Genomic DNA, 19,152 nt, shown 5'->3' with positions numbered 1-19,152 from the left:
ACAATTACAGAATATAAATTGAGATTTTTTTTTTTTAATTTTTTAAAACACCAACCCAGAAATTATGTTTTTATTTAAAGAGAGTAAATTTATTCTGGTCTCTTTCTAATATTTGGAGGAGTATTGATAATGAATACTCTATCAGAGCAACACAAAGTGAGCAGGAGTTGCTAAAATGCCATGTGTGGCTAATGTCACATGATCATTTGGTTAGTCAGAGACAATAAATAACATTACTTGAGACAATAAATAACACTACTTTCTGCAGCTTTTTAGTCACCTTTTCTGTTTGGAAGCTGAAATCCACAAGTCAAGAAACATTTGTGTGGCAAGCTTGTTCTTGGTTTCATGTGCAACTGTAATTCAAAGGTCTGTAGTATCAAGGTGATGATAACTTCCATGGTATCCTCTCAGAAAAAATGATCCACTTAGAGAATATTGCCAAGCTAGAAGGAAGTTCCAGAGTAGTTGCCAAATGGAGAGTAATTTTGAGTAAGAACTGATTTGAGGTTGGAGCTGCTCTACACTTGTATGCAAAGATACATCTGTGTGAGACAAATGCTGGGGTTTAGTGTTGTCCAGCACTGTTTCCCTACAGGAAGGAGATGCTGTGAAAGTGAATTTATTACCTACCTTATAATAGTTATAATAGTTATAAACTGTTATAATAGTGATAAACTGCAAATAAACTTGTTCTACCTTGTCTAAGCCAAATTTCCTTCTGTAATGTCACCAGTGACTTTTGGCTACATTCATTCAATATCCACGTGTCAAGTTAATTGATGACTTTTGTCTGCTGTCCAGCACCCTCAGTCTAAGTATACCAAGATAGTAAGTGCTATCTCTTACAAAAAAACTAAATTCTGAAACCAATCAACCTAATTTTAAATTATGACCATTCTTTTTAACTGGGCTGAAAAGGAGTCAGCTACTGGTTTACATACTCTCATATTACATTATCTCTGGCTGTAATATCTCTTGTCAAAGGTGTGCTCACAAGAGGACAGCTGGGCCTGGAGGAAATCATCCACCAGCACATTCGTTATGATGAGATACAGGAGGCAATCAATGTCCTGAGCACCATGGACTGGAACACGATGGGCCAGCGGTGCTTCATCTGCCTGAGTGCCATCTGCAACCACCTCCTCAAACAAAAACTCACACCAGCCACAGAAGGTGAGAGACCATTTGTATTTCTAATGGATTTCTGTGCTGTCTTGGTAATTCATGTGGGGATTATGACAAGGGGTTTGTTAGGTGTATAAAGAAGGCAGTAGTGAGAATCCACACAGTCAGCCAGATTACGGTGCCTCATAATCACATGTCGTTGTAGACAAGTAATTTCTATAAAATCTGGACCAATGCATTGACTACATTTTAGTTTGTATCAATAGTGACACTAAAATAATGCACAGTGTAATATATATATATATATATATATGCTATAGGCATTACTTAATATATATAGCACTAGCATTATATTCTGTGACTTCATTACATTCTCTAAATTTAGCTTATGTTACAAAGGTTAGTTAATGCAGGATTGAAATATCTGTGTTATATTCATGCTGAGACAGCACCAACTTAAGGAGAGAGGGTTCCCTGAAGTGGGGACAAGAGATTTTAGTGTGTTTTTTAAGGTGCTTTCAAAGGCTCATTCTTTCATTACAAGATGCAAAGGCCTTGAATACACTATCCTCTGCTGCCTCCTTTAGGATTAAAGCATTTGTCCTCACTGTAATCTAGCCCCCTGCAGTAGTAGCTGGGGTCTCTCAGAAGAAATTATGAATTTTAAGTTTAGCCCCATCTCTGCTAAAGCCTGGTGTGGTGCCTTCCTCTTGATTTGCTGTCTATCTTGAAACTCAATAGACTTCAAGATTTGAAGTGCCTTGATTTAGTGAAGGTGTTATCCTCCAGTCTAGCAGGCAGACAGCTGGAGACCAGGCATCTTTTGTGGGAAGAGAGAATACTTAGGATTCTGGTGTGTTTGATGATAGAAAAACTCCAAGGTGTCCTACATTGCTGCCGAGCCATCAGCTATCCCATTCTGTGGGATCTGATTAAAAAAAAATCTCTGTGTTGCAAACACAACATATAAACTCTAAATAAAACATGCTTTGAAAAGGACCTGTGAAAAGGGCTGGCTATGATACTCTTCTAAAAATATGTACATTATAAACAGATGTCTGTGTGTTTCCCCCATGCAGCTCCCTAACACTGTTTACAGAAGAAGGAATTTTATTCTATCCAGGAGTTATTCTATCTAAATCTAACAAATTTGGCATGGTAATTTGTTTTCTTTTTTATTAACAAAACCCAGTGGGACCCTTTATTTATAGTGATGGGGCAGTTATCTTTGAGATCTTTATCCTGCCTTCAACATCAAGCTGGGCTATTTAATGAAAGTATAACTGTGCCAGTAGTCACTCATATTCCAAGTCAGTTGAAATATTTCAGAAGTTCAAAACATGCTGTCAAGAAAACAGCAATGGCAAGGGAGTATGGCTTGTTTTTCTATTTTAATCTAAATTGACTGCTGCTTTGAAAGAAAATACCTTTTATGTTCGACTTATCTTACTATCTAGATTGGAGATAACACAAACCTAATTTACTAACAGCTTGCCTGTGTAACTAACACAGTACTATTAGCACATTTAGTACTATCAAGCCTAATAAAATCAAATGTTACTATGCTTGGAAGTAAAGAGTAATTGTCACTAAATACAGAAATGCCTAGTTCAAACAAACATCAATAATGGCAAATCAATGAGATTCTTTCTGCCTAATGAGACAATGAGTTATATTTTGCTTCTAGAGCAACATAAATGTACAGCAAATACTTATATAGCAAATTCTCCCTTTTTCTGCCTATATGGCCTTGTACCACATTAACTCTGAGGCAAAAGTCAAAGAGCATAAATATTATTGATCATTTAATTTCCTTTCAGATAAGCCTGTGGAACACGCAAGTATACTGCATGTTTATTTGCATTGTTTATAATTTTGTATTAAAAATGTCTAGAAAAATGCCTAAGAGCTTGAGCTGTGGAGTACAGCAGTCAGAAAGTATTTAAAGAAGAGAGAACTTGTGTAACAAAAGGGCTTTATTTTATTGATTACAAGGGAGGTTATCCTGTTTCCCACCACTACATGCTGTCAAACCCTTAGGGTTTCTAGGCCCTTTTATTTAAAATTTTTAAAGAACTGTGGGCCGAAGGAGGTTCCTCAGACCTCAAGGCCATCACAAAGAGGGTTCTGTTACCCGCTGACCTAACACAATAATCCCTGAAAAACTCAACTCCCTTGTTGTTTGCCTAAGAGGACAAAGACGATTTCAGCTAATTGAGAGTTGATCTCTACTGGACAATCTTGTTCACACTGTATTAGTCTCATGAGTCACTTTAGTTGTAGGCTGCTGGTGAGAACTTGATGTGTTATAGACTTCTTTATCCTTTTGATAGCTTTTGTTGCTCAAAGTCATTGTCAGCTGTGCCTCCAAGCCAAAGTTTATATGCACAAAGATTGTTTGTACGATCTGTCATATTTTAATTTCATCTGTCCTTCAACAACATCACATTTCATCACTGTTTGAGGAATTTGACTGACTGCAAACATGAGCAACCTGTTGTAATTGAAACTAATTCACTTGTTTCATTGCTGCTGTGTTTGAATTCCACAGCACAGCTTGAGGCAAGCCTTGGAACCTTTTATGCTCCAACAAGGCCTCTCTTGGATAGAACTGTGCTGGAGTACAGGGACCCCATCAGCAGATATGCAAGAAGATTCTTCCACCACCTGCTCAGGTGAGTGACAGTTTCATCTTCTATCAACTTAAAATTGATTGCATATTTCAATAACTACCTACTTTAATGTGGTTAACATTTTCTAAGAGGACCACCCCTGAAAAAAAAAAAAAATGCATTCGTTGTTAATGTTTATTTAACTTGCACTTTGTTCCTTTCAAATAGAGTAATGCAGATAAAGTGCTATTCAGAGCTCTTCTGTCATCAATACACTTAAAATGAATCACCCTTTCCCATTTAGCTTGATAGAAAAAAAGCTAACATGCTTCTGAAAGATTGATATTCACCAACTGCTTTCAGATTAGTTATAGAAAGAACTTTACAACTTGGAGAAAACACTGAGTTTAAAAAGATGCTATAACACAAAAGCATGCTGCATGCTCCAGGACGATTTTGTCTTTTCACCACTGAAATCTGATCATTCTGTCAGTCTCACTTTTAAAATTCTCATATGTAAATTCAGGTTCCAGCAATTTTCAGTGCCATTAAAATAAGAGGAGAAAATACAATGTTGAATTTGTCTGTGAATTGTATAGAATCATAGAATGGTTCAGGTTGGAAGGGACCATAAAGATCATCTCATTACAACCCAGCCACCATGGGCAGGGACACCCAACCTGGCTTTGAACATTTCCAGAGGCATTCACAGCTTCTCTGGGCAACCTGTGCCAGTGCCTCACCACCTTCACAGTAAAGAACTTCTTCCATGTATCCAACCTAAATTTCCCTTCTTTCACTTTGTAGCCATTACTCCTTGTCCTACCACTGCAGTTCCTGACAGAGTCCATGTGGGCTCCTTCAGATACTGGCAGGTTGCTATGGGGTCTTCACACAACCTTCCTTTCTCCAGGCTGAGCAGTCCCAACTTCCTCACCTTGTCTTCACAGGGAAGCTGCTCTAATATTAAACAAGAAATAATAACAAATTCAGCAAGAATTTATAGCACATTGCTTTATTGTTGTATCTTTTTCAACCCATTATAAATATTGATTTGCAGCAGTTCAACCTGTTCACAAATATAGCTGTGATATTCCCTTTTGGAATTATCCAGTGGGTGAAAATAAGGAGAAATTACCTTCTGAATGATAAAATGTTTGTAACATCTTGCTGAGAAGGAGTTTAGATGGACATAATGCAAAGACTTACAATGCACCCTTTGGCAGTGATTCATCCATATTGTATATGCATGGTCTGCATGGGCAAAGCAAGTTACTTTGATAGCATAGGATGTGCTTTTTTTTTCCAATCTGGAAGACAAGTATTCTATATTGTCTTCTACATTTTGAGTCTGAAGAGGATCATCTTCCTGGTGAACAGGTCCATTCCAGTGGGGAAATTATTCCTTGTAGAAGAATGATCCAATATTTGCGTAATACGCACCAGTCCTTCGCTGGAGTTTTCTTAGCACACATGGCCACAACAGTGGGTACAAACTCTGTCCTGGCCTTTCTCCTAGAAACCAGCAGGGAAGATGCTCTTGTGGCAGTGGCCAGGTTGTTGTGGCCGTGGGCCAGTTGCCTGCAGAGGACAGATGCAGGAAAAATGCCTCAGAGGTTGCTGAGAGGTGTAACCCCAGTGCTCTTACATCTGCACGAGAAAGGTGTGTTCCCTCTGACTCAGGGTTTGCTTCCAAGTGCTAGCAGGCATGCAGAGGCATGGGGCCCTGGCTGAGCTGTCAGCCCTCGAGGCTGCAGCTGAAACACTGACTCAATCCTCCTAAAACAAGAACCTTCAGTGTCAGAGTGCTGCCTGGACAGCGTGAGGCACAGCAGGAGCTGTGCACCAGAGTCTCCTCATGTCTTTCACCTCCCACTGTAAAGCAGCCCGTGAACAATCTACAGTTGTGGCAGTTTTTGGAACAAATGTGTTATTTTGTCGTTTTCCTATTTTCAAAGGGATTTGTATTCAACCGAATCAAAGTGATAGGATCATGTGATTGCTGCAGAACAGATGGTAATGCTTAAAGCTTATCTCAGAAGACATAATCTAAGTACAAAATTAAATGTTCAAATACGGGAGATTTATCTGATAGAAAGCAAGGAAATGATGTTCAGAGCTGATCATTATTGCATTAAAGTGGCTGTGCCTTAATTGGTGTTTATTTCCTTTTAGATGTTTTCTGAAGTGACTAGGATGCTTTAGATGTAGGCTAAGCAGAGAGAACTACAGATTTGTTGGGGAATGGTAAACCATGGCTCTGGGTGACTGAATGCCATCCAGGCATGATGCAATGTCTAGGAGGATCACAGGGAGGCACAGTGCCCACTGATTCAGGCACATGGAAGCTGCAGCTGCTGCTGTTACCTCTCTCTGGGGTAGACTGGCGAGGCAAGGCACTCCTGCCAGCCTGATCCAGAACAGGAGAAAAGTGAGAAGGGAATTATGCTCCTGCCTTCTCAGGTAACCATGTTATGCCCATGAGGGCACTGAAAATGGGGAGTTCCTCCCACTGCCTGTTTGTCAGGGAAGGCAAGCTCAGGTGACATGGAAGGCATACAGAGGTGCTGTTCACCACTGCAGGGAGAAAATTCATGTGGCCAAAGCTCAGCTGGAGCTGAAGATGCCCAGAGCTGTGGGAGACCATAAAAACAGGGCTTTAAAAATACATTAATATCAAAAATGTATATAACATCAGCCTGGTACAGGATGAGGATGGCCACCTCACAAACGGGGCCATAAAGCAAAGATGTCTAATGCTTTCTTTGTCTCTGTCCCCAACACCACTGATGGGGTAAGGGAGCCCCAGTGCCCTGACCTGAGCCATGAGGACCATTCCAGTGCTCCATGAGCTTGTGGGGCCTGCTGGGATTCACCTGAGAACACTCCAGGGCTGGATGATGTCATTGTGAGGCCTGTCCCCATGATTTTTGAATTGTCTTGGGAATCCGGAGAGGCCACAGCTAACCAGAAGCTGGCAAACATTGTCCCAGTTTTCAAGAAGGGCAAGAAGGATGACCCTAGAAACTTCAGGCCTGTCACATTCACTTCAGTGGCTGGTAAATTATGGAGAAGATTCTTCTGGGAGGTATTGAAGAGCACCTGAGGGACAATGCACTCCTTGGTCACAGCCAGCACAGCCTCGTGACAGGAAAGTGCTCCTTGTCAAAGCTGATTTCCTTTTCTGGCAGGATGACCCACCCAGCTGACCAAGGGAAGCCAGCTTATGTTTCACTTTTGGGTTTCAGTCAAGCTTTTGATACTGTCTCTCATGGGATCCTTCTGGACAGAATGTCCATCCCCAGCTGGATAAACTCATCCTGGCATGGGTGAGCTCAGGCTGGGGCACAAAGGGCTGCAGTGAGCGGGGTGACATCAGGCTGGGGACCTGTCACTGCTGGGGTCCTGCAGGGCTCCATCCTTGGTCCTGTGCTCTTCAACATCTCCATAAAAGACTTGGACACAGGACTGGGAGGGACACTGAGCCAGTCACAGGCAGTGCACGAGGGGAGGAGCTCTTGGTCCCTCCAAGGCAGGGAGAGGCTGCAGAGAGACCTCAACAAAGGAGAGGACTGGGCAGCCACCAACCCTGAGAAGTTTAACAAGGGCAAGTGGCAAATTCTGCACCTGGATGTGCAGAGTGGGGAATGAGAGGCTGGAGAGCAGTGCCATGGAAAGGGACCTGGGGCTCCTGACTGATGGAAAGCAGTGCCCTGGCAGCCAGAAGGGTCCCTTGGTTTGCTCAGCCTGGAGAAGAGGAAACCAAGGGAAGACCTCATTGTGGTCAGCATTCTCATGAAAAGTGGAGAGGCAGGCTCTGATCTCTTCACTCTGGTGACCAGTGACAGGACCTGAGGGAAAGGGCTGAAGCTGTGCTGGGAGAAGGTTAGGCTGAATATTAGGAAGAGGTTTTTCACCCCGAGGGTGCTTTTATAGTGGAACAGCTCCCCAGGCAGTGGTCACACCACCAAGCCTGACAGAGCTCAAGGAGTGTTTGGACAGTGCTTGCAGGCACAAGGTGTGATTCTTGGAGCTGACCTGTGCAGGGCCAGGAACTGGACTTTCATGATCCTTGTGGGTCCCTTCCAACTCAAGATATTAGATGTTCCTATGATTCTATTTGATTTATTCACTTTTTACCCATTTTCATTTATCATGAATACCTGCAGACTAGTCACAAATAGTTAATGTACCTCTTCAGAGTGATTTTTTTCATCACAACGAATGTGTCTGTATGACCAAACCAGAAGACTTGGATGCAGAAGCCCTGTAAACTGAGATTATAAACTTGATGCAGCATTAGGGGGCTTTTGTTATCTCTTGTGAGTGTGAAGAGACTAAAGCAAAGTGATCATTTGGTACCCATAGAGCAGCAAATGGAGGAAACATAGTGCTTTCTAAATTATGTGGCTGATATTCAGAAAGTGTTTCTTGTAATGGAGTGGGGTCTTCTGCAGTTCATTTGGGCTTCAGGAAGAGCAAGCAGCAGATTCACAAAAGTTAAACCTAGAAGACAAGGACCTAAGGGGAAGAGCTCAGAGGTTTGGTAGGAAGAGGCAGAGAAGTGGGGTCAGGAGCATGAGTAAAAGACAAAGTACTGGGGACACAGGCCTGAAGGCAGGTGTGGGAATGTCCAGTGTCCTGCAGGAGAGGCAGGGTGGCAGCCCAGAGCCACATGGGGAGGACAGCTTAGGATGTGTGTGGTGGGCTGTGGAGGAGACCAGGCACACCAGGGATGGACAGGGAAGGGCGGAGTCTTTCATACAAGATTAAAACATTAAAATGCTTAAATATTTTGAGATCTAAATTTGAAAAATGCTCATATAAACAAAAGGTTTCACCCCACTCTCCAGCTTTCCTTTGAATACCCCACCAATATGCCTTAAGCCTTCTTAGAAGGACCAGCTCATGGGAGAGAAATATTAATTCATTCTACATGCTGAGACAGTCTTTGACCTGCCTGCTGAGTCTGCTAAAAGTTCCATTTATTGTTGTACTTTTATTATATGTATTTATTATTTGTTGTACTTTTTGAAAAGTTCCATTTATTGTTGTACTTTTAAAGATGCGAGTGTCTGTATTTACTAGAACTGAGAAATACAGTTACCTTTTCAGAAGGGCTATCCTCACCTAGCAAAAATCAAGTGCCAGTGATTTTACTCTTCACTGTAGGCCAATAGGTTGTATGTTCAGTTGAAAATAACTGGGGACATCCATTTCCACATTTTCAGGGAGATCATAGTCTAGCTATTTTTCTACCATCAATGAGGTCAGTTTCTAGAAAATGCTGGGAATCCTCTTCAGGCATGAGGGCACTTTAGAAGGAAGATGCTCCATCCAAACTGAGATGGGCAAAGGAACACTGACAGCACAATTGAAACAGATTGCAATTGGAAGGAAGGAAAATTCTTCACAATATATTGCATTCAGCCATTTTATTTGTGTCCGTCATTATGAAAGCTAAGTTCTTAAATTTGCTAACCACACGTCATCTTCAGCTTCCACTAAAATAGAAACTTAGAGGTTTGCAGGCCCTGAATGTAAAATATGGAATACCTCCAAAAACAAGCATTCCAGTATACAAAATTAAAATTAAAGGCCTCTTAATTATATACCAGGGATCCATTACAACAGTATTTATAGAATGAATAATTATTTTCCCTCTAAATCCTTATCTATAATTAAAAAATACAGGAACTGAATTACAAGTATAGAAATGTATCTTAGGTGTTCCTTGCCACTTCAGTAGCACTCTGGTATTTCATTATGATGTCACTGCTTATAATAACGCATTATATCATTATGTAAAATGTTGAGCAGAGGTGGATTTATTGGGGAGCCTTGGGGAGCTGTAGCCTCCCTTTTTGCCCCCACCCTTTTGCTAGGTGTATTTGTGTGACCGGGGAGTGGCTGCAGCACTCCTGCCCCAGTCTCCCAGCCCGGCGTAGGGAGCGCGGAAAGGACGGAACCATTTTCCACCCGTGAACTGCGGCAGCGCTGACTCACGGCTTAGCTTCACTCTGATCAAGCAGTCGTAAATTGCCCTTGTCGTATTTTCCAATGCATGAAATTATCTTGTTTGTTTGACACGGGCACACAGGCACAAGCACACGCCTGCTCTGGTGTGTTCCATTTTTTGAGTGAGAAGGCAGGGCTAGAAAGTAAAGTCTGAAATGCAGCGCAGGACTTGCAGAATTAAAATGCAGACACAGTTCTGCCATTCTGCTGTGCCCTTTCCTCCTTTGTAATTTCATTTTTGTGTTTGTGAATACCCAGTTTAAGGATTGTTTTTCTTTTTATATTTCCTACATGATAAAATACTGAGATTCAAAACCACTTGCACCTTTCAATCTGATAATTTCACTAAGAGAATGTAATTTGTTTTTTTCATAGTACAAATATGTTTACCTACAAAGCAAAGCTTTGTTGTAAATAACAACATAGTGCTTTTTCATCTTTCAAGAGAAAGGTGCAACTCTGATCACATTCACTGGTAGAATTTTGGATGTATTAATGAAAGATTCTCCTTTGTATGAATCCAAAAATGAGAACCTCCACCACGTTTTTACTTTTGCTGTTTTCACTCCTTCACAAATCTCAGAAGTGTTTTACTCTTTGCAATGTTCCATGTAAGATGCTACTGGGTAAATGCAAAAAATTATCTTCATATTGGGCAGAACATTCATCAAGTGATATGACTTTGCCCACAGGACTTGATAGGGCTCCTTTGTAAAGAAACACACTCTTAAAGAAGACGAGAAGGTAAGTGGTCATTAGCATCAGGGAGACCTGCTTCCAGCCACCACTGATCTTCATTAATCACTTTATTATTCAAGAGTTCTGAAGTGCACTTCTATACTACAAGACACTATGCCTGGACACAGACAGTTATCACTTAAGTCCAAGACAGCCTTTGAAAAGCTAAAATAAAGCTCTTTTGCCCTGCAGGTACATCACTAATGCAGTACTAACTACCCCTTGGTAAGCAGGTTCCTGTATCACTACACTGCAATCTCCAAAGTAGATACTCACTGTGAGTATTTCCATCCTAAATAGGACCCTAAATCAAAGGTAAAAAAAATGCCTCAGCTCTATAGGAGTAGTTCTTAATCCCATCTGCTGCCAACTGTATGGAACTGAGAGACAGAGTGAGCAAAGAGCTTTTATGGTCCCTTTTAAGAGCACCCTAGAAGTAGAATCTATAATTATATTGGTACGTAGTGTGTCACAAAATATGTATAAACATTAATGATGACATGGTTGAGGACTAAGAATGTCTTTTATATTCATAAGGTAACCTATTAGGCATTAAATTATGCCTTCAGATAAAATGATCATTGATGACAGTCAGGTTCTCTATGGTGGCCACATGAACAGAATTCATCTCTATGGGAGTAAGTTCAGTAGTAGCATTTTCACTAAAGTAGCACCTTCTGGAGAGGACTTTGAAGAGTAATTTTTTGTCATCTTTTGAAAAACGATCAAAACCAAAGGTTTTCACATTACCACAGCACTGTTAAATGAGAATTCATATTGCTGTGATGGAACTATACATGAAAAGATTCCCCTGGTCATGTTTCTTGACCTGTTTTAGAAACAAGAAATAAAGGCACCTATTTAATGGAAGTAGGTTATTTTTTCAGTCAAAGAGGTTGAAGATCTCATAAAAAGTTTAGACTGTCTTTACTTCAGTCCTATGTTGTTAATGATTTCTTTTCTTTAAGCAGTTCCAACAGTTTTCAATTTCAGTCAGATACTTTGATGCTACAGGAATGACTCTAGGATTTAATTCTCTGGCAATGATTGCAATGTAAGAAATAATGAGCAAAATATTAGGGTGGGGGGACAATGATATAATTGCTTGAGAACGAAATGCCATGAAGATAAACCACGACAAATCGCTGTCAGGGATTTGGGCAAGATTTGCTGCTCAACCTGATGGGAGAGACATTGCTCGGAGGAGAGGAAGAAAGGCCCCTCAGACACACTTGGAGCAGTCCCAGAGCTGCTGTCACCTGGAGCCACTTTGCACAGCCAGCAGCAGATGCAGTGTGGTGGCCCAGAGTGCCAGAAGTCATCCAGTTCTCTCTGCGTCCCCACCCGTGGGACTGCACGAAAAAAAAGGAACACGAAATAGCTACACTGATATTGTTTGTGCCAAGTCTAGTCCCACGTGCTGGTTAATCTGACTTTGATATTGCTGCTTTCAGAAGCTGAGCCCACATTGAGACCATTGTTGCGTTGTGTAACTGATAATCTGCCCTTGTAAGGTGGCTTTTTCCTGCTGTACTAGCTGTGCAATTTTCCCGAAATCTTGAAGGCTTTGGGCATACACTGAGTGCAGAAACACTGCAAATATATCATATTCATGGACAAAACCCTCAAAAATTAGTTCTTAGCAGCATATCTCCATCCTCAAGCAGCTGTTGAAAGCCTTCCCAGGTCATCAGTTTCTCCCTCTCCATCAATTCCACCTAGTCACTAATAGCATCTTTCAGAGTGACACTCAAAAATCTCTAATTTGAGGTCCTGACCAAGAACTGAATTTAAGACTTTTATTTTTTTCTTTGAAGTTTATCTAGATCAATTCATGTCTCATCTCTCTACCAAGATACTTTTCCTCCATTCATCTTAAAGGTCTTCCTGAGCCCCACCATTACACTTCCCTTTCCTGTATGTGGACCATCTGGCAATATTCTGTTGTGAACTCAGCTCATCAGATCAGAGTTTTCTCTCACTCCCTCAGAGTTTTTTCTGACTTTTCTCCCATTTCCATCCAGTGCCCTGCAGGGAGAGCTAACTGAATAGTCAGGCAGCCCTAGGCTTGCTGTCTTCAAATGCAGATCTGCCTTTTATGGTTCTTCAGCACCCAAGAGCCTGTGAAGGAAAGAACACAAAAAGGAAAATGTAGAAAAAAGTCAGCAATAGTCATTTGTCCAATAAATGCACGTAGTGTCTTGGGGGTGCACCTCTCATGCCTTAATAATGTAGAATTTATGTGTCCTACATGCTCATCTGGGCTTCCTCTGTAGTTAGGATGAAGACATGGGCACCCAAAGGATGAGTAATCCCATTGAAGGGAGATATCTCAGATAAGCATGAAGAGTCAAACGTCAGTGCCTATCCCTATCAATTAACTACAAAAGGAGCCTACCTAATTAGCTTAAATTAGCCATGTAAAGGTAAGCTGTTTGAAGATAAATGGAATGATTTGCACTGTAAATGTCTAGCTCCGGTATAACATTATTACTGGCCAGTTAACAGAAAGAACTGAGATGCTCAGATAGTTTCTGTAATAGAATGAGAGAGGCACATAGACTAAAGAAAAATATATCAAGAAAGGTTTACAAAAAGATACAAAAAGTAGACAAGCCTGTAGTTCTCTTTGAAAATCTCCTTTTGACCAGTTGGCCAAGACAGGAGAGAATGGGGATATTTCTTGGTTTACACTGGTAAGTGCTGAAGTATCAACTAGAGATAGATAAATAGTAATATATGACCAGGAGTAGGTAAAATTATTTCAAAATTTCTAAAGGTAGTAAAGGATAAAACATCTGTGGTGTGTAACCTCACATTTAGAATGACATTAGCACCTGAGGACAAAAACAGGGAAAATATTAAGCTCGTTTTCAAAACGGTCTGGAGAGACCTTGGAGAACTATGCCCTGTAAGTCCAGCCTGTGTAGCAGTGAAATGAGCAGAAACTATGTTTTAAAAATGTGTGAACATACAGACAAATAACGTATTGGGGGGAGAGTCAGCAGGATTTCTGTAAAGGCAAGGCACGTCTCAAAACTCAAATTCTTTGATGTCAGCAATCATGTGAATAATGGCTATCCAGCTGCTACTGAGGGAAGTTTGACCACTGAAGACCTTTTTGGAAGGTCTCTCACCAATATGTCTTAAAGAAACTAAGCTGACACAGGATTAGAGGGAAACTTCCGTTTCATAGATAATTCATTAATTAAAAGGTAAGAAAGAGAGCAAGAGTAAATGGTCAGTTGTCGTGGAGGTCACCAATGGAAATTACAAGTAGAGCAGATCTGTTCTTATAAGTAACCTGGCAAGGGAGCAGACAGTGAGCTGCCAGCATTTGCTAATGCCACTAAATTATTAACACTAGCAAAGATAGGACCTGCTGTGAAGAACAGCAAAAGGGCTTCGCAGGATGCAGTGACATAGTGTCAAAATTTAATATAAAATTAAATGTAAATAAATTCAAAGTGAAGCACTTTGAATTATTATTCAAAATTATTATTATAATTATTATATCAGAATTATTATATCAGAAATATATCAGAATTATTATTATTTTAGCACTTCGCAGTGGTGTGTGACTCCAAACTTCATGTGTAACCTGATGCAATCTGAGCTCAACATTATTCTGGAAGAAGAATTTGCTCCTATAATTCTACAGTTATAAAATACTCAGTTCAGTGCTCAGCAGAAGTACAAAAAGCACACTGCAAACTAGGAATTCTTAGAAAAAGAACTAGACGAGAAAATAGTGAACTTCAGTTCACCTGAATTTTGTGTGTAGTTTTGGAGTTCCACAATCTGTAAAAGGATATAGTAGAACTCAAGAAGGTTTAGGAAGGGCAGCCAGGATGATTAAAGGCCTGAAATAGCTTTAGTGAAAGGAATGGCTAAATAGACTAGAACTCCTCAACCTAAAGAGGAGCAGCAGGGATAGAGATCTATTAAATTATGAGTGTTAGGGAGAAAGAACACAGTAAATGACTGCTCACTGCTTCTTCTAATGCAAAAAAATAGAGGTCATCAAGCAAAGCTAACACGTGGCCATTTCAAAATACAGTGATTCTTCACATAACGTATAATTAAAATATGAACCTCCTTACCACAGGATGTTGTGGATGATAGAATTGCATGTGAGTTCAAAGGCAAGGTTCAGAGAAGAGGAATTCACTGAGGAACACCAGCCTGGAAACCACCTCTGGCTCAGCAAATCCCTGAACCATAAATTGTTGGAGAGTGGAGCCTACTTAGGGAAGCATCACCATATGCTTGCCCTGTTCTAATATTCTCTCCCAGCTAATGGTAAGGGATTAGGTCAGGAGTGCTTCAGCCTCAGCAAAAGGCTGTTCCTGTGTTTTATGTTCTGAACATGATGCTGTGCAGAAAAAGCACCTCAGATTCAATAGCTTTCCATCTGCTCCCTCAAAAATGTGCCAAATTTCATACAAAGTTCCAGACAGTATCTTGTCTGGCTCTTCTGTGGCTATATTTGCTGCAGTGGAACTGTTAAGTGTGGGAATTGTATGAACATTACCACTGCATTATTTTATTATAAAGAAATAATTTGTTTATTGACAAACGTAGATGGAAAAGGTAAATATACTCTAATGGACCCATAATTCAGCAAGTGATTCAAAATTTGGCCCTGCACCATGGTTCTGTAGATATTTATCTTGAGGCAGCCAGCTTTAGAAAATATTGAGGTAATATATTTTCTCCGAGAAGTCTTAGCACTAAAAAAGCACATCTTATCCAACGTCAGGCATGAGGGAGAATTGGCCCTGTACCTCATAGAAAGCCAAGGAGGAAAAGGGCCTGTTCATCTTAACTTTAATACCAAATTTCCATCTGCTGCTGCTCGAAATTGCAGAGATATCACACGTACACAATAGGGATTTATTATAAAGGCAGCAACTCATCCTTAACCACAGTGATGATACTGGGCCTCTGTTATATAGCTGTCTTTAGTGTGTAGACATGCTGATATGTTTGCTCAATAAAATCCAGCTTTCAGGACATACTGTTAAGTTTACATGATCACCAGAGTGAGAGGGATAAAGCTGGAAAAGAAGAAAAGCAGAAACGAATTAATGCAATAAAGGCTAGGATTTAACAGCCAGGGTTGAGTAAAATAAATGTGAAACAACAGGTGTCACTGACTCTTATCAGCATTTTTAATTAACACCTGTTTTTAGCCCAGAGTACTTCGGAAGAATATGTTGGAGTGTGTCTGTATTTAAAGATAAAGATAGGCTGTTGAGAAGTTACTAAGTAGTGAGAGGTTGGAGGAATGAAGAGGTTTGGGGGTGGGGGAAGCCTCTGTTTGCTGGGTGGGTTTTGGTTGCAGCTTAGAGAAACCTGAAGGAAAGCCACGATGATAAAATTGCAAGGTAGGGAAACACTGCTATGGCAACAAAAAAAAATATATGTTCTCTTGAAGGAAAATGAGGATGAAAAACGAAATAAAGAGTGCAGGAAATAGAAAGGAAGTACAGATTACAATAAAAGACAGGATCTAGTTTTAAAAGATACAAATTTTAATAATTTCAATTTACATAATAATATTTTATGAGAGTAATCAATTTCTGTTGACCAGACTTTTAGGGCACCTGCTCTGGAAAATTTTGGAGCACTTGTCAGGTATGAAAGAATTCTCATTCACAGCAGCAAGGGGATGCAGTCACACTCTTCAGTGGCCCATCCTACAAGAACCCAAGCCAACATGAATGACCAGCATCACAAGGGAAGTGTGTGGCATAAATGTTCACAGAATCAGGATCTTTAAACAAATGTTTCTTCAGTGTAGGTATAAGGCAGATCCAGAGTGCTGGTTTATAATTAATTTCAGCAAAGTTCAATAAATAAATGACATATCTTCATTTATACCTAGACCCACACTTTTTCTAGAATATTTCATACATGTAAACTCTTTCTTGCTAAGTATGTATTTTAAAGGTTAAAATGATCACTTATTATTAAGTGATCACTTATTATTCAAAAATTAATTGAAAGTCTGACTCCAAATTCTGTCCTGAGCAGTGTGTAAGGCAGAGTCACCTGAACTATTTCACTCAAGAATATATATTGGTTTTCTAGAGCAGAATATCACCCCAGAAGATAGGAACAACATACAATGATTATTAACTTTTTTCATGGTTGGTTTGGGAACGACCTCGAAATTCACAACCAGTTAAAGCCCTCAAGGGCTTCCTCTGGCCAGAGAGTCATTCTGTCTGGCTCCCCTTATTAGCTTTCTCTTTCTTCCTATTTTTTTAATTTGGTTTGCTTGTTTGCTTTCTTGCTTCAAACCAGAGGGTACCCTTTGATGTGAAGGACATTCAGTTCTACACCAAACAATCTATAAAGCTATGGGTGGACTTCCTTTAGGTCAGAGATCTTTCAAATGACTGAAATTTTGGGTGCCTTGAGACACTTGTATTTTTGTATTTGTATACTGTATTTTCTCATGGTTATTCACTGCCTTTACCTGAGACCAATTTGTGTATGACCTTTGAAAGGTTCCATAGGGGATTTCTGTTTGAACAAGTCACTCAGGCCACAAACCCAGCACTTCACTTAACATGCCCATATTTAGGGCCCGTGGAAAATTATAGGTCATAAACCCATGCATTAATGCTTTGCTAAATCTGGGCCTGAAGGGATGTATAGATTATACCTGGACAACCTTTAGAGCTCCTACATCTAGAATACAATTTGGGATACAATTTAGGAGCTTATCCCCTTGACTCACCCACACAGAGACCCGGTGGCTGTTTTTCCATTAGCCTTTGGTGTGCTCTGCAGCACTTTCTCTTGGTCGGTATCTCAGAAGGTAACCAGGCTGTGAACCCTCCTCAGAGGTTTGGGTGTCCTCTTCAAAAGAGCTCATCATCTAAATGCATAGTGGCATAATAGCAGCAGGTTGGCAAAATAATACTGCTGGCATCTCAGAGCTCTCCAGTGCACCCATTCTGCCACTTCCCTGCTAAATTCCAGGATCTCTGGGGAACCTCAGCCCATTTAACAGAGGGTAGAAGTCTCAGAAATAAGCAAATGCCTGCAAGTTTTGTGGAAATCAGCAACCAGCCGGGGTTAAATAGAATGCAGGAGGTTATCTATGTCCCAAAAAGCTACAGGGACAGCTCAGCAGGCGGAAGCTGTGCCAATCAAGACACGTGCATGGTCCACACGGCCCCTTGCTCACACCTGGGCTGGGAGGAGGACAGCCTTGTCTGCAGGATGCTCTGCCAGGGTGCTCTGGGGAGCAGCAAGAGTTACTGGGCAGGAGGAAGCACAAAATAGGTTCTTTGGAGAGTTCCTGGTCTTCAGACTGCATCCAGTTGTCTACAACCACCTTATTTAAACTAGGCCGTCCTACTGAACTCATTAGGGTAGAATCATTTTGGGTTCTGGTTGGCATTTGCTTAAATTGAGTTTCTTTGTTTGTTTATCTGGGTTTTTTTAAAGAAAATATGTGCTGATGTATTTTATTCGTCTCCAGGAACTCTTAAATACCCCTTTTTCAGCATTCAGTATAAAATGCAGGATATAAATCTTTGACTAATACTATACTTTATATACAATGGATTACACAGCAGTCTAAGTCTTCAGAATTTACTGAGATTTTACATTAAAGTATCTTATTGGAGCTCAACAGAATTTCAGGGTTGTCATTTTAAGGACCATTACACATGAGAATTTTTCCTGTGAAATATATAAGTCCTTTTAGCCCTGGTTTTGTAAACAGGCTCTGAAGCTGACATACAGCTGCATGCCTAAATCAGTGGTGTTGTGTTCAACAGTTGGTGAAAAACTAATCTGTCCCCATTTAAATCAACCACTTAGCAACCCAGCCACGCAATTTTTAGGTTCTTTAACCTGATAATCTCTAATTATTCTGGCTTGGAATTCCAGCAGAATGGAGTTCAGAGTCATTTTGCAGATGTTATTCTTTTTTTGAATATTGTCTAATTTAAAAGGAAAATATTTCAGATAATAACAACATATTTTGAGGGGGGAAAAAAGCATGAAAACCATTTCTGTTCCAAAAATTGCTGATATGAGAATTTATGAGGAAACAGCTCCTTTTATGAATAATTATTATTATTGTGTTTAAGAAATGGGCAAGATGCCTAGAAATTGAATGAAAGAATGAGCTATTAAATTGAAATATTAAATGAAATAACTGAATTAAAAGTGATCACGTAAACCCAGCAGTAAATGTTGGGAGGTGTAGCTGATTGAACATATTTTCATCATCTGTTTTGTATGCTTAAATACAATTGCCTGATGTAAGTAAACACTTGATTGATATTCTGAATACTTTAAAATCTGCATATGCATCATGGAATACTGAACAATTAAAACTTAATTTCAGTGTAGTTTGATTACATGTAAATTATTTCAATATTCATTTTTTTCCTGTTCTGTTTGCTCAGTGCATATTTAATATCCACTTTTTGAATGCATATCACTCTTGATTGGACTGTGAGATGAGGAGGACTCTGAAATTTCTTCCATTAAAATGGATTGCCTTATAAATATTATTTGTGCCACAGCTCTTCCTCTGCAGATTATTTTCTAAATGTTGTGTACTCTTATTGAAGACAAGGAAAAAGCTGCTGCAGCCCTCCTTTATCAGCCCAGCACAAGGAAT

General features: G+C 40.1%; 1 protein-coding gene across 1 annotated transcript in view; it reads left to right on the top strand.

Annotated features, from left to right (window-relative positions):
* Positions 1-19,152, top strand: part of WDPCP (WD repeat containing planar cell polarity effector) — a 148,702-nt gene that overhangs the window by 80,230 nt on the left and 49,320 nt on the right. The window contains exons 12-13 of the mRNA XM_021555836.2: positions 988-1,176; positions 3,680-3,803. Of these exons, the coding sequence (XP_021411511.2) occupies positions 988-1,176; positions 3,680-3,803 (313 nt within the window). The remainder of the gene's footprint in view (positions 1-987; positions 1,177-3,679; positions 3,804-19,152) is intronic.

This window comes from Lonchura striata, chromosome 3, assembly GCF_046129695.1.
Source record: "Lonchura striata isolate bLonStr1 chromosome 3, bLonStr1.mat, whole genome shotgun sequence".
Lineage (NCBI taxonomy): Eukaryota > Metazoa > Chordata > Aves > Passeriformes > Estrildidae > Lonchura > Lonchura striata.
The sequence above is the reverse complement of the archived record's forward strand: the minus strand, read 5'-3'. Positions and strand labels throughout refer to the sequence as shown.